The sequence below is a fragment of the Protopterus annectens genome, chromosome 5.part0 (genome assembly GCF_019279795.1).
Source record: "Protopterus annectens isolate FY-2018-M chromosome 5.part0, PAN1.0, whole genome shotgun sequence".
NCBI classification, from domain to species: Eukaryota; Metazoa; Chordata; order Ceratodontiformes; family Protopteridae; genus Protopterus; species Protopterus annectens.
This window is the reverse complement of record NC_056735.1, coordinates 1,687,135,941-1,687,152,108: the sequence shown is the minus strand read 5'-3', so window position 1 is coordinate 1,687,152,108 and position 16,168 is coordinate 1,687,135,941. Positions and strand designations below refer to the sequence as shown.

Sequence of the window (16,168 nt, the reverse complement as noted above, 5' to 3'; positions counted from 1 at the left end):
GAGTCAGTTGCAGGCTTAGCAGTTGATCTCAATCAATGCTTGCCTGCATAGGATAAGATAGTGTTCCCCTTCCTTGTTGATGTTACCAGTTTGATGTCATGTGTGACAGTTGTGTCAGCACCTCAGAAGAAAGAACAATGCATGATAGAAGTAACTCCTTAGAACTGGACTGCTAACATCTGGTTCATGTTGATATGTAGATGCTGTAGTCTGGCACTGCACACTTGAGCCACTTGTCTTGTATCCCATAAGATGAGCTCCCCAGCTCCCAAGCAGTGTCCGGGTCGTTATGCGTTGAAGAATCTGATGGCGGCCGAGCAGACCACAAGTCCAACTCCTGACATTCCGGTACTATTCTGCAAGAATTAGTTTTGAAGGCAAGGTATTTGAATTTTTTGAGTGTCCAAATAGCAGTGCTGTGTGTGTCCATTCCATGATGGCAGCATGCAGCTTCCTCATGCAGTTAAGCATTAGTTGAAGGAAGGGATCTAAGACACCATGCCACTGGATGAGATATAGCGAGTCCTTGCAGTCCTTGCAGTCCTTGACCGATGAGATAGGCTATGTTGTTGTGGGAAGTAAAAGTTGTTTGTTGTTTGTTTGTCGAAAGGTCTGAGGGGGCTGCTGTAGTCAGTCTCACGCTCACAGACAGAACTAGAGGAGGTTGAGAGGGTACTACACTGGACTTCTTCCGTTCACTGAGTTGACATATTGCTAGCACTGCTGTGATGTATTCAGATGCTGTAGAAGGTTCTCCTTTTCTTGAGCAAATGCAGGGGCAGAGCCAGTTAAGAGGATAAGTTGAATGCCTTGAAGAGCAGTAATAAGCTATCACTGCAGCGTAGACCTTCTGAGCAGATAGGGCGAGCGATAACCAATAAATAAAATCTCCATGGAAGAGCCGCCAGAAATCTTCAGTTGAGAGCAGATGCTCCAATGAAGGTATCTTAGCAGCACAGATCAAAGTTACCATCCAGTGATCCTTGTTATCCAGTGATCCTTGCTATGCAGAGGTAACAGTTGCTTTAACGTCAAGTGTCCAGTTCTTGGAGCTGCAAATGAGTGTTGAGGATAGAGGAAATCCAAATTAGTCTCCCTTTCCCAACTATACTTGCGAGGAACAGAGAATAATCATCGAAGCCCCTTTCTCTTTATGACTGGGGACTGAGCCCCAATGGTGAGACTCTTTTCTTTGTGGATTTCTTTGTACTGGAGGAACATCTGGAGGACCATCTGTGAAAGGGCATTTGAAAGAAATATGAATCTATACATAATCTCATGATGAGTGCACCCATCCCACCCCACTGGCTTCTCCAATTTTCTTCACAAATTTTCTTGAAAGAGGCGAAAGGAGCTGCCAAAGGAAAGTCATGGCAGCTGAACTGGGTGACGGTTCCCTCACCCGTTTGGTGACCCCTGCTGAGCAGGACTACTGTCTGATCTAGGGGTCTGAACTAGAAGAGCCTGTCACCTACCTATCTAGACCACCCACCCTAGACCTGCCCCCACCTGGGAACCATACCCAGGATGTCACAAGGCCTACTAAATTTCTACTAAACCCTTTTTGGCTGCTTTAACAGTCTGCATAGACTTAGCACATCAGACTTAGCTTTTAACTCCATCCATTTTCTTTCAAACAACACAGGCGGTCCAAACAGCAACACATCAGACTGTAAAGAACATGCAAAGCTAAATTCTATTCATGCAGCATGAATGTCTGCGAAGAACAGAACTACCAGCTCAACAAGAGAACAGAACTAGTAGCCACAGAAACCACATTCCTGAAAAGCATACCACCCACATTACAGAACTTGTTACCACTTGTTCCAACTTTACCACCAATACCTTCCGCCAAATACACTCAAATACCTTCATAATTGTGAAGGAGATAGTAGATATTTCAGCATATGGAATTGACAATTCCACATTCAACACAGGAGGAATAGCTAAGGGCCTATGCTGGGGCCAAAAACAAAAATTCCTCCTTGAGTCAGAGTAGAGTAATCTTTGGCCTTCCATTTTAAAGTGCTCCCATGGGAAGTGAAGAGTCTCTGAAAAAATGAAAAAATCCTCAGGAGGCTCGCTGAAGAAGTGGAATCATCCACATCAGAATCCAGAATAAGTAGGAGACTCTGGCACAGAGACACAGGGCTCCTGAAGAACACTGTTCAAAACTATCAACCTCTGTCTCACCCTCCACCCTAGGCCTCTTGGGGCAACCTCTAATAGAACCTCTAATCAATTTTAAGCATATGCTCTAAAAGAAGCTTTGGCAGCAGAGGAGAAACTCTTTTGGGAGGGGAAGAACAGTTACCTGAGAAGCCCCCTCAGCCACCTACCTCCCTGAGGGAGGGGCACATCCTGCTAACAGTAAAGCTCTCTGCCTGAGACTTAGAGACTCTGGCCTCAAAACCTCGAGCCCTGAGCCTTCCCTAAAAAGGACAGAAGCGTCTGCCCTGCCTCACCACACCCCTCACTGTCACTGTTTTGCTTCCTTGCAAGCTGTAGATGAGGCGGTCGAGGAGCCGGCGGCGCAGCTTCCCCGGACTATACCCAATTGTCAGGACTGCAGCAAGGGAAGACGAAGAACATCGTGTAGACAGTTTAAAAATAGAACAGCCGAACATTTGTTGGATATCAGACATGGCAGGTTAACTAATGCTAAGCAGACACATCAATACACATAAGGACCAAAAATTAAAAATGTTTGGTTATTCAACAGGTTGTTAAAGATTCTCAGGATAGAATTATAGATATTCACTTAAATATAGGAGAGCTTAATGGCAGTTGCGTTTAAACGCAAGAGTATCCAGGTATTAATGAAACTACTGCAATCACCTGTGTTTTAAAATTGAATAATATTTTCAGTTAAAGCTGTTCAGTGTTGTTTGTATGCATTAAATATATGCATTTTAAATTATGTATGTTACTTTAACTGTTAATTGAGATTTAATTTATTAATATTCACTTAGATATAGGAGAGCTTAATGGCAGTTGCGTTTAAACGCAAGAGTATCCAGGTATTAATGAAACTACTGCAATCACCTGTGTTTTAAAATTGAATAATATTTTCGGTTAAAGCTTTTCAGTGTTGTTTGTATGCATTAAATATATGTTTTTTAAATTATGTATGTTACTTTAACTGTTAATTGATGTTTAATTTATTAATTAAGGACTTGATTTGTTATATAAAGACTGGGTGGGTCATTTTTCATTGTTCTGAGAAGTCCCTACTGGTGGGAAGTGCTTAACCTTTTAAATAAAGAATTGTAACCTGCAGTTGCTGTACTTGTGTGGTTTTAAAGTGGAAATAGTGCATAAATACAAACGAATAACCAAAGAATAAGGCACTAGAAGGTTCACCAGATAGCGACACCAACTTTATTGAGCACACGAACAAAACGAATGCCTTAACTGTATCACCGTGTTTTCGTCAGTACAACTTCATCAGATGAGCATACCAACTTCTAACCATCATTTATATACAGCCCTTAATTGATCAATTAACAAAATTTTCCACATTTAAAGACACAATACAAAATTAGGTGCATAAAAACTGTACATATAGGCCCTGTTTAAAACTCTTAAAATCAATATAAACGATGTAGTAACATTTAAAATCACTTAAAACTAATGTAAATAAAAACATATTTGTGAACTTGAAAATCTTCAGAGCCGGCTGTGTATAGGAACTTAACAGCACCAACTGGATAAAAAAATATACATCTGAATTAAACTTAAATTTTCAAAGTTTTGCTGCCCTCCATTTTAGGACAGGCTTCACTGAAACCATGTCATTTAAACCATGGTATTTATTTGCTTCCAGCACTAACTGCCAGTATAGTTCTCTAGATTCTAAACGCGTCTCCCAAGGTCCACCCCTGGGGTCAATGGGCAGTGTTTCAATCAAAAAAAATAAATTGTATAGGAACAGAGTTTTAATGTGTGCTTGTACAAAGCATTATTTAAATTCATCTTCCTTATATCACATCGGCATTCATACATTCTGGATTTTAGTTTTTGCCTATATAAAAATACCTCATTTTCTACACAAAGCTAAATAAGACCATTGATATTACAGTTGGCAAAACCCACAGCTAAATAAGACCATTGATATTACAATTGGCAAAACCCAGAGTTTTAATAAATCTGGTTCTAACTTTTTAGTATGTATCCCCAGTTTTAACATAGGAACATTGTGCACAACTGCCACATTCGTATGTACCCCTTTTACCAGAATAGCAGTTGCTAGCCTTACTTGTCCCTTTTTCCAAAATATTCTTAATAGTATGCCCCCCTTCTATAAACACATTTAAAAGGCTTGCCAAATATATACTGCAAGTCAGAGGTGCTAGCAAACCTGCCCCATTCTTCCTCGATAATATTTCTGGCTAGCCTGGCTTCCCTATCATATGTTATTACCAGGGCGCTATTATACACGTTATCTACCTTGACATCAGTTGAATGAATATTGTTTAACTAGACATGTCCAACCTGTGGCCCGCGGGCCGCATGCGGCCCTCAGAGCTCTTCCATGCGGCCCTCAACCTCTAACTGCAACATCGATGTATGCATGCCCCAAAACACTTTTTTTGTTTTGCGTTTTTCGCTCCCGTGACCTGTAACGCTAATGTCGGTGTGCGCATGCACCAAAGCACCCTTCTAGTTTTGTTTTTGAGCCTAAAAAGGGTCAGTGTGTTTACGCCATTATTTTGCGCCAATCAGTGTGTGTGTTCTTGTTGAAGAGGAACTCATGTATGGATTTGCCGCTGTTGCCTTTGAAAGGGACAGCAATTACCCGTGTTAATAGGCAAGTATGGAGGGAGTGAGTGCATGCATGAAAGCAGAATTCTGTGTGTGAAAGTAGAAGAAGAGTGTGTGTGTATGTGTGTGTATATGTGTGCATGACAGAGAGAGAGAGACACATGCACAAAGAGGCCAACAATGATCAGTCTACCTACTTGAACACAAACAAGTTAGCTCACAAATATATCATACATTAAGAGTATGCTTTCATTAAATTGCGGCTTTCCTGACAGGGAGAGTGTTGTATTGAACATGAACTCATGCCACTTAACTGTATGGATTTTCAAATAATGTCTGTATTTTTGCCTCATCTTCCAATATGTCTCTTTTGCTTAGGAAATAAAAGTAGTCATCCTAGGTAATGCAGTTCCACGGAGTAAGAATGAGACAGCAGCCTAGGGTTAATGGGTCAGTAGTGGACTGACTATGTGGGACTGTAGCATATAAAATTGTATTGTTTTTTCAGACAAACAAAAAAGCACCTAGTACTGTTTTTCATTGGTGGGTTCTAAGCAATGGTAGATTGGACAACAGTAAGCATAGCCTTGGCGGATCATCAATACTGGCAAATCAAGTGGGCACGATGTCATTTTTTAAATGTTGGGGATTTTAGTGTGTATGTGTGTGCTTATGTGTTGGGAGTGCTGCAACAGTAGATGATTATTAAAGACAGAGATTTACAGACTGTGGAGAATATGTTTCTTTGTTTCAAAACCTAATACTTGGGTACGCATGCCAGAAGTAGATTTTTTAAGACATAGCTTCTTGCCATTTACAGTGGATGGATATTTAATGGACAATGTATTAGCGTGGGCCTATGGAGTTCTGAAGGATGCCAAGTCTACCACTGCCAATGTCTTGTAAAGTGACCTGGAAATGGATATTGGGATGTTACTGAAAAAAATATAGTAAGTGGGCTTAGAAATATAGTTTAATTAAACAAAGTGTACTTTCAATTTACAGGCCATAATTTAATTTATTTCAGGTAGTCCAGATACTGGTAGATTGTATACCATTAGACTTAATTAGGGATAGCTGTCATTCTGGGGAAACAAACAGCCCTAGTTTCAGTGAAAGCTCTGTGGCTTGCAGGTAGGAAGTTGCAGGATGTTGATGCAATGTGTTTTATTTTTAATGCATTTGTCATTTCAAAGCATGGTTTTCTTTGATGCAAAAGAAGGCAGGACTGAATGAGCCATATAACGCTTAACCGACAATAATGGGTTGGAAAGATTGTAAGTGATGTATAATGTTTGTAGCTACAGTTGTTTCAATGGTGTCTGTAATACATAACTATTTTTGGGCCTGTGTCCCACTGTTATTTTTCGCTTTGTCCAGATTTCTTGCTCTAAGGTTGAGAGGTATGGTTCTATACTAAATCAAAAGTTATTTACCTTGGAAGACTTTTCAGCATAATTGTGAAAAACAGAGCCTTTTTAATATCTGTGTTTATTTCCAATATAAACTGCCATGTAACGTTGCAAATAACCTTCTTATTAAGCTACTTTACTGCTTTTGGAATTGACAGGTATGATTCATCTGCTCGGACATAAGCATAGAGTGCTAATGTGAGTTTGATTTCTTGCAGGAGTCTGTGGTTTACATAATCACAATAACTTTTTGTGTTTCTGGGTGCGTAATAAATTTAACAGTTTTAAAGATGTTTTCCAAAAATAAATAAATATATAATAAATGAATAATCCTCTCTACACTTTGAGCTATTGACAAAGTCTGGGAATTTGTTTTTTTTTCAAAAGTGAAGGTCAGCATTACAGCTCAGTAAACTGTGAGTAACTTCTGCACAAATTAAAATGTCTGAATGTCAAATGGCTTTAGATTGGAGGGAAGTTTATTTTTATTTATTTTATTTTACATTTGTTTACCGGGAAAGTCTGACTGGACACAGGTCCATTTTCAGCGGAGGCCCGGGGAGAAAAGCTCCAAAAATAACACAAAACAATATAATACAATACATGAAAGAGAGAGACAGCAAATTATGGATGTAGTACTCATACAAAATGGCAGAGATTACTTCTCGTAACAGTGAGAATCACTGAGGTACAGAATAAACTTAAAAACATTTTTTTTACAGTTATAATTACATCAAGGCAAATATCAAGTTTTTAGGAGAAAGCTGTTTGTACATAGCTGAAGCTCTGAAACAATCTTTGGGTATGGATTAACCTGGGGATTGACACAAGTTATATGTTTACACCAGTATGTAGCATTATAGTTTATGGTTTTCTTATTGATTTACGTTTTGCCGAGCAGTTGTTTGTTGATTTATTGACAGTGCTTTTGATTGTGGGAAATTACATGGATGAATCCATCTCTATTATGATTTTTTTTTCAGATATTTTGACTTCCAGACAATTTCAGTGAGTGCGTGTCATGTGATTACTGAGGTTGCCTATTTTACAAGTAGGGGCTTTTGTGTGTGTGTGTGCGTGTGTGTGTGTGTGTGTGTGTGTGTGTGTGTGTGTGTGTGTGTGCGTGTGTGTGTAAGAGAAAGAGATTTAATATGTATACTGAATATAATTTTGCAAATTGAATTCTTAGGTAAACATGCCCCTCTTTTTGGGCAACTACTTGAGTAACCAATATTAGATCTTAGCTATCCAGCTGGGAAAGGTTAGTATGTGGATTTTCCATCTGGTTTGATGAAGGCTATGCTACTTACCCAAGGATTACATTAATGGCTATCCATCCAGCCATCGTGTTGCTGAACTACATTGTTTGATAATGAGAGGAGCTTTTTACAGAAGTTTAAGGTTTTTGCGCCAAGAACCTGTCCATAAAAAGTGGCTTGTTTATGTTGCAGTGAAGGCTGTGGTCTTTGTAGTGAGCGTTTTAAGTATAACCAATATTTCTGAGGTAGAGGAAGTCTCTTAATGCAGGATCTTTCTTAGCCTGGAAAGCAAGCCAATGATGAAATTTATAGGGGCCAGTGAGAGACAGAGGAAAGCAAGAAGCTTTTTAGTCTGTTTGGATAACTACGTGAACTTAGTCCTTTGAACTTTTTTGTCAGAAATGGTTGTAGTCTTTGTTTTGGCAGGGTGTTTTGCTGAAGCACATGCCAGAAGGGGCATTGCACTCAATAATGGCTCTTGTAAAGGAAGAATACATGGATGTTATGACCTCCTTGTCCCTGGATGAGATACCCTTACTAATGACATGGGCCATGTAAAAAGCTTTCCTTACAGCGGAGACAACGTGGTGGTCAAAAGTCAGGTTTCTATCAACCTGGGTGCCCAAGTACCATACGACTTATTGCGTGCTTATAACGTTGTCATTAATGTGATAATTTGTGGCGACATCACTCTCCTCAAAGGGGATGATGATGCATTTTTTGGCATTTAGCTTGAGGCCCTATTTCCAGCACCAGTTATTTGTTTGGGTGAGACCCTCTTGTAGCTTATTCAGAATTGTTTTATTAAGTCAGTAATATGAATTCTTTACTTTATTGCAAATTTGTTGGGTTATTTTTGTGGATTATAGTATTGTAGGACTGCTGATGTTGACATTTAACGTAGTTGGACTGCTGGAATGGTTTTCCCAGTGAGAAATGCTAGTGCCGTAGTGAATATATGTTTATTTGTAAAAAAAAAAATTTTATATATATATATATAATACAATATAGATAGATTAGAGAATTAGAATGAGAATTAGAATTTTAAGGCAATATTAGGCATTTATTATATTTATTCATTGTTCAAATGCACCTACAGTACAGCCAGGAGGTAGACTGTGGTCTTCCGGAGCAAGAAATTAGAGCCGGAGAGGCTGTAGTGCTCTGAACAGGGGTACGGCACCAAGATCTAGGATTCGAGGAAGGTCTGACTGAAAGGAGTCTGTCAGACTCATGCAACGGCACTCAAATCCAAGAGAGTAATTGGATCCTAGAGTTTCAGATCCTAAGACCATCAGATCAGAGGCACAGCTTTAGACATAAAGGTTGCTGGATCCAAACAAGGTGTTGTATCCAAGGGAGCCAGGCTTGTGATCGGATCAGATAATTTCTTTTTTTTTTGGCAGCGAAAGCGAAGCCCCAAGGGAGACAGAATGGGGTCGCTTCAAGGTAGAAGACTTTGAGGGGGTTTGAGCCCCAGAAGAAGGAAACATACCTCGCAATATTAAATTTGTTTCTCTTACCCAAGATGGCACAAAGATTGAAGGCTGCACAAATACAGCAGTCTGCATTCGAATGCCTTGGCCCAAGACAGCAGGCACACCTCTTGGGGGTATCAGAATTTGATATTTTGTGCCCACAAGAGATGTACCTCTTGAAACCTGTGGACTTGTCTGACATCAGAAAAGAAGTCAGTCACCCATACACATAGAAAAGCAAAAACACCCAGCTACAGACAGCCTATTATAAAAGTTGATAGAAAAAAAATTACATTTATTTTTGTAAATGGAAAGAAAGGAGTGCCAACCAAGCAAAAGGAGGGGGGAGGGACAGTACTCTGACACTAACAATCTGCTACCAGCCTGGAAGAGAGGCAAGGGCAAAGGAGAGAAAGACGAATATAAAGCGATTTTAGCTGAAAATAAAGAGAAATTTAATGAAGTTTTACTCTCAAACTCAAAAACCCACTCTCGAGACTCACGGACTATGTCTGTGCTATACGGCTGCAAATGAGATCGGAGGAATTAGGGAATGTATAATGCATTATGGGAAAGGGAGGAGCAGAGTTGGATTGGAAGTCGGATCCGAAGACCCAACAGTAAGGGAGAATGAAAAGGACAGTATCAGATTCTTGTAGTTTTGTGAAACAAATGTTTAAGATTAACAGATAGCTATAAACTTATCAGTTAGGAGGATGTGATACAAAATAATTTCCGAAGAAGCTTAGCTGTAGCTGGAACAGTTCTTCCCTCTTTGGCAAGTTCGAGTGACACCAGAGTTCCAAATGTCTTAAACAGTTTCCAAAATGTGCTGTGGATATGGATATCAAACCTTAGAAACTAATCTCATCTTGTATTCCATCATATTTTACTGTGCTTACTTACCAAATTCTTATATTAAAAAGGTGGTACCATATAATGTATCTTAACAGTTAACAGTTATATATTTAAGCTTTTACCAAATAAGCACTGAGGACTGAAGGTAGACTTTGCACAAACAGGCAATGAATGAAGTGGTCACATTCTTCCCATTCTTCCCAAACATAAAGTGATAAAAGCAAACAAACAATCAACTGCTACACAACAAATTTCAAAAGTGAGAAGATTCTGGCTCAAAAGGAGAGAAATTACCCTGTGGCCCAACAACCAAGGACTAAATTAATGTCATGGGTACTGGAGCAAAGTACAGCCATGGAAGATGAATTTAACATAACAGGAGATGTTCAAGTGACAACTGCTACAGTAGCCTTAGCTATATGGGTTATATCCTGCCAAGGATGGAATAGCAGGCCAGCTTCCAAAGCTTCAGTGCACATTCCACACACCCAAAAAAAGTGTCAAACCGCTCCAGCTGAAATGACTAAAAGGTAAGTTTGGGCACAAAGGTCCTTCATAGCTTTTCTGCCAGGAGAGAGAGGAGGCACAGTCCTGATAGGATTACGATAGGAACAACAAAAATAAATAAATGTACACCCTGGCATGAAAAACACACCAAAAAATAAAAGTGGAGGGAGGGCACAAATACTGCAGCAGTGATCATTTGAATAACTGCTATTATGCAAGTTCATCTCACACAACTGTACTACATTCATTATATTGATCACTGCTGTAGTAGCCAAGGCAGCCTTGGCTAGCCACATGCGTAGCAAAGGCAGCCTTAGGAAATGGAATGAGAAGAGTCCAGGAACCTGTGGACTACAGTCCTAGCAAAGCTGGTCTGGGCCTAGAGTAGTAATCAAGCTTATAATACTTTGCAAAAAGTATGTAGAAAGGGCAAAGTAGAAGCTTCAGGAATATTTCTAGAATCCAACCCTTACCAAAAAGCCATAGATGAAGCTACGGCCCTGGTAGAGTGGACCTTCACCTTGCCTGGAACATTTTTTAACGAGTATAATAAAAGGTAATGCCTTTGACAACAATTTGGAAATATTCTGTTTTGACACAGGTTGTTCCATCTTACCTTCAAAAGAATCGAACACTTGATCCAAAGATCTGAGAGATGTAGTCCTGTCAAGATAGTACCAAAGTTGTCTGTGGACATCCAAGACATGGCGTTTCCTTTCCCCCTCAGTTTTAGAATTAGTAAAAAAACCAGGAAAATGGATATTTGGCTTAAAGTGAACTTGGATACCACTTCAGGTATAAAAGGATCAGTTCTCAAAGAAACCCTGTCTCTATGGAAAATGAGGTAAAGTTGACTCGCCATAAGAGTCTGCAACTCCGATATCATTCTTGCACAGGTGAGAACAATCAGTAAAACTTGTTTTATATATGTTCACAACTTCAAGTCAGCCAGATTAGCTAGTTGAAATGGAGCAAGTGCTGGCTTCTCCAACACAAATTTAAGATTCCAAGGACAGGCCACCAGTTTACTTGGAAATCCCTTAAGCAAAACTCCTTTCAAGACCATTTGTACATGAGACTGCCTTCAAAGAGGAGGATCCATGGGCAGGCATGCTGAAAGGCTGACAAGCGAACCCAGACAGATGAATAAGAAAGACCATAGGATACAACTCAAACAAATATTGTTGAAGCAGAGAACAAGTAGCCCTGAATGGGTGCTGGGTATGTTGCTGGGACCAGCTAGAAAACTTTTTCCATTTGCTAATCAATATAGGACTTTCAAGTAGCAGGCTTTCTTGCCTCTATTACTACCAGCTGCATCTCATCAGCAAACAGGTGCCTGAAAGGAATAAACACCTCATCATGCAGACAGTCAAGTGAAAATGATTGATGTCAGACTGCATCAAACACCCCTGTTTGTGTGACGGTAGATCCAGTCTGTGAGGAAGCTTATGGTAATTGCTCCTGGCAAATGCCTACTAGGCCAGAAGGAAGTCACCACTTGGATATTAGTGGAAAGGGTGGAACTCCTACAGGAACATTCCCGTCCAAAGAAAAAGAAAAGGCATCTGTCTTCCAGGCCTTCTTGCATAGAGTCCTGGAACAGAATCTTGCCAGTTGATTGTTCAAGGAGGGGGCAAAATTTACTTGAGGAACTCCCCACAGATGGCTCAAATGTTGGAAATCTCCCTGATTTAGTTTCCTTTCATGAGGGTCAGCCCTGGTCCTGCTCAGCCTGTCTAAAACAGTTTTGTTCTGACAAAATATAGGATGCCTGTAGAGTGAAACTGTGCTGTGAAGCTATATCCCTAGCTAACATGGCTAGTCTGCAAGGGAGTATGATGTGGTTCCCCCTTGCTTGTTGATGTACCACGACTGTGTTACTGTCGGAAATAACTATGAATAGGTCCCGGGACCAAAGATAGTTCAGAGTTGAATGCCTTGATGAAGGCAAACATCTCCTAGACATTTATGCACTTGCACCTGTCTGATGTCCCACACCTCTGCACTTTTATCCCTCCTGAAACTGCTCCCCAAGCAAAAGTCTGAAGTGTCTTCAGTGACAGACTGCTTTGGAGCAGGGACTCAGAAGGGGAGACCTGGTTTTAAGGATATTTGTCTCCACCAAAAGACTTCTCTTCTGACAACCCCCAGCATAAGAATTTGAAAAGATAAAAGGGTTTTGATGCTGGGACCAAAAATTTCAGATACCACTGTATTCACCTTGTGTGGAATCTTGCCAGGGGAATAATGAGATTCACAGATGCTAGGAAACCCAAAATCCTGAGGTATTCTCTAACAGTGAACAAAGTGTAAGTGGAAAAACAGACCTAAATAAAGATCTATTTTTTTTTTCCTGTGGAAAAGCTCTGAACTACTGAGGTGTCTAGCTGACATCCTATAGAAACAATCCTGTGGGATAGAGTCAAGAAAGACTTGACAATTTTGTTGGAATCTAAGGTTGTGTAAATGATCCTTTACTAAAGAGAGAGATAGATACCAGACACTGAAAAAGACTTTGCAAAGATGAGCAAGTTGTCTCAATATGGAAAAAAGTACAAGTACTTCTGCACTACCAGGCTACAACTCATTCCACACCTTTCGGCCCCAGAACTTGGACCGAAGCTCCAAAAGGCAGTGGTGTTTTCATATTCATAAAGTATGTGCACACCTCCAGACTGGTTACCCAACATAACGCATTAGAGATACTTCAGGTGCAGCCAACACTGGATAAGACAGCGATTCAGATCGTAGCCTGCTATAGGTCCCCAACTATGACTAAAGACTCGCACTCCACATTCATAAGCACCCTGGAGAATATTAGGGTCCAACCTAACACTCTCATACTGGGTGACTTCAACTACCCCTCCATTAACTGGGAAAACTACTCATGAACCAATACACTTGCTCAATGTTTCCTGAATTCATTAATTCCAATGCCCTGGACCAGCTTGTTCTTAACCCCACTAGAGGTAGGAACATCCTTGACCTGGTCATTCCTTTCCCTTTGGGAAAAACCTGGTTCCCATGAATTACCACATCGATGGTAGTCCACTGAACACAGAAGGCGTCATAAGAGATCTGGGAACACAGGTTGACAGCAACCTCTCTTTTGAGCACCACATTGTATTGTGGTCAGAAAGTCCTTCTGTGTAGCACATCTCATTACTAAGGGTTTTGCATCCAGGAAGAAAGAGGTAACAGTCTCCCTTCTAATCTTCCCTCATTACAATGCTCCATTTAGCATGTACCTCACTAGACATCTGCAACACCTGGAGAGGCTTCAAAAGTAGCTCACAAAGAGGATCCTAGGCCTTAAACACTTGTCCTATATGGACAGACGAGACTATTCTCTGTCTCATATCGTCTACTTAGAGGCGATCTCTGCTTGACTTACAAAGCCGTGTTTGACCCAGCTCTGTTAGGAATGCTACATCTAAAGAAATCCCAATCTCTCCACACTCTACCTCATTACCACAATCAACAAAACATGCTGGAGGGACAGGTTCATAACCCAGAGACTGCCCATGCTATGGAATAGACTTCCCACACAGGTCAAGCCCTCTTCAAGAGAAATCTTGATGAGTGGATGGGAAATAGAAAATTCACACTGGGGATCACTCCAGTGGTTCTACTCAGAGGCACTGGGAACCAAGATTGGGTGGCACGATGCCAGGATAATCCTATGGGTTAGGCATGTAAAGGCTCTAGGGTCATTAGCCTAGTACACACCCATGAACCCAACAGTCGTGAAGTATCACTCTGAATTAGGGCACTATCACAAACAGGTTTAGGAAAGAAATGAAGCTCACCTACCAAGGTGGAATGAGATGATATACATCCTGCTCCCACACCTAAGGGTGCACTCCCATAGATCACAGTCTGAAGAAGGGTTTACTTAATTATATTTACAATGTATCGGAAGAAAACAGGACACCCTCCATTCAGACTGTCATCATCCTACATTACAACAACTGTTTACACTGCCTGCAGGGTTGCATATTCTATTCTGCAATATAGCACATTAGCAATTATTAACTTACTGGTTTCTGAAAACTCCTTATAAGCTCTGAATCTTACCATCTAGGTAAACAAGTCCAGTATGTCAAGCAACAGTATGAATAAAATAATTTTTGCATCCCAGAGTCAAATTCCATCACTGTCCCATTAGTACCTACACATCTAGTTTACCAAAACAGAAAAAAATTACTTAAATTCTGCTTTGAGCTAGCAGTCTACACAGTGTTCATTAATCTTCCTACTATGGCACCATTACCTTCTTCTATGGCAACCAGACTAAAGCATCAAGTAGAGGACCACAAAGAGGCTAATGCACAAAAGTTTGCATCTTTCGGCTTTTCCTGGTTAGGGGTTGCCACAGCAGAACTCCGGTCCGCTAATGATTGGCAGTAGATTTTTACGTACCGAGTTGCCAGCCCTGACGCACAACCTTCAACGAAGGTACGCCCATTCACGCAGGTCTCCACAAAGAAGACGCTTTAGCTGAGAATCAAATAGGACGTCTTACTATGAGGTGACAATGCTACCGCAGCACCACCACCGCTAAAAAATGGGAAATGGTTTCTTTAACACTACCAGTCGTGGCAAAGAAATAAGGGTTTGCCAGCACTAAACAGCAATGTACACAAAGTTTTTTTTTTTTTTTTTTAATTGTCCTAAAAGCCCTTTAGTCCCTGCAACATATTTGCAACCCCTAAACAGAAAATTCACTTCACTCAGTATTAGAACTTCACATCTTGGTGGGTCATATTTTTGTCAGGCTCAAAGTCAGACGCTTTCTGCCAAATAAACTGGATTAAAAACCACATATACATACCATTAAACTGGATTAACTAGCTTATTAAAAAACTGCAATTTTTTTCAATACTTATAGGCACCGGGGTTCAGTATTATGCAGATGTAGTCAAGGATACACAGGTGTGTGTCATGTTTTATCTATGAAGTCGAAAATGCACTTGATATTGCTGGAGAAAAATCATCATACATGCTCTTAAAATATATACCACTTTATAATCATTTACTTTACTGTGCAACTAACCTGTAGACTGCACTTTAAATTCAAAATAACTTTTGTTCTGATGCAGTGGAGCATTTGCCAAGCAGGCTCCAGTACCACAAATTCTTCTGCCACTCTTAACAATAACAACATCGGTTCCTGTATTAAAAAAAAAAAAAAAAAAAAAAAAAAAGTTTTAATTTTACAAACAAGGAACATATTGCAGCCAGCAAAAGATTTAAAACCATGTCAGAGGTAAACATTACTAACTTATAAAATCATATCCTTTCCTTGTTTGAGTAAACTAGCTTTGTTCTCATATTTCACTTCTAGCAATGTCATGCCCCTACTTATCGCTGCTGGAGAACTGACTGAAGTTCAAACTACTAATCGTTACAGTGGAAGTATGAAACACTTGGCTTTAAATAACTCCCCCTCCCAAAAACTTGAGTAAAAGCAATGAACTATAGGCCAAGATGATGACCACCACAGAATGAACCACAAACAAAACAAATCATGACACAATACAAAACAAAATCACAATACTTTCATTCCCCAGTGCCTTCCATATTAGATGAGGGACTGAAGATCTGAGCTAGATGCCCAGTGTTGAGGGAAGACACCTCAAATAGGTACAACTTGTGGGCCTGGATATTTGTTGAATCAAATGAGGAAGGATGGCAGTGAGCCATTCATGCTTACTTGTCCATTCATTGGCCATCTCTGTGCCGGAGTCCTGCTACAGCAGATAGAGCACAGCCTTGAGAATTGTAGGGAGCTACAGTTCCAGAGCAGAAGGACTTCTGGTGCATGTGCCTATTAAGTACTTAGGCATTTGAGCTAGGGGTACATGAAATGTGGAAGCACGCATTT

The 16,168-nt window shown here is 40.3% G+C and overlaps 1 protein-coding gene across 1 annotated transcript in view; it reads right to left on the bottom strand.

Annotated features, from left to right (window-relative positions):
* Positions 1-16,168, bottom strand: part of SPRYD7 (SPRY domain containing 7) — a 374,970-nt gene that overhangs the window by 232,622 nt on the left and 126,180 nt on the right. Inside the window, exon 3 of the mRNA XM_044072029.1 lies at positions 15,338-15,454. Within this exon, the coding sequence (XP_043927964.1) occupies positions 15,338-15,454 (117 nt within the window). The remainder of the gene's footprint in view (positions 1-15,337; positions 15,455-16,168) is intronic.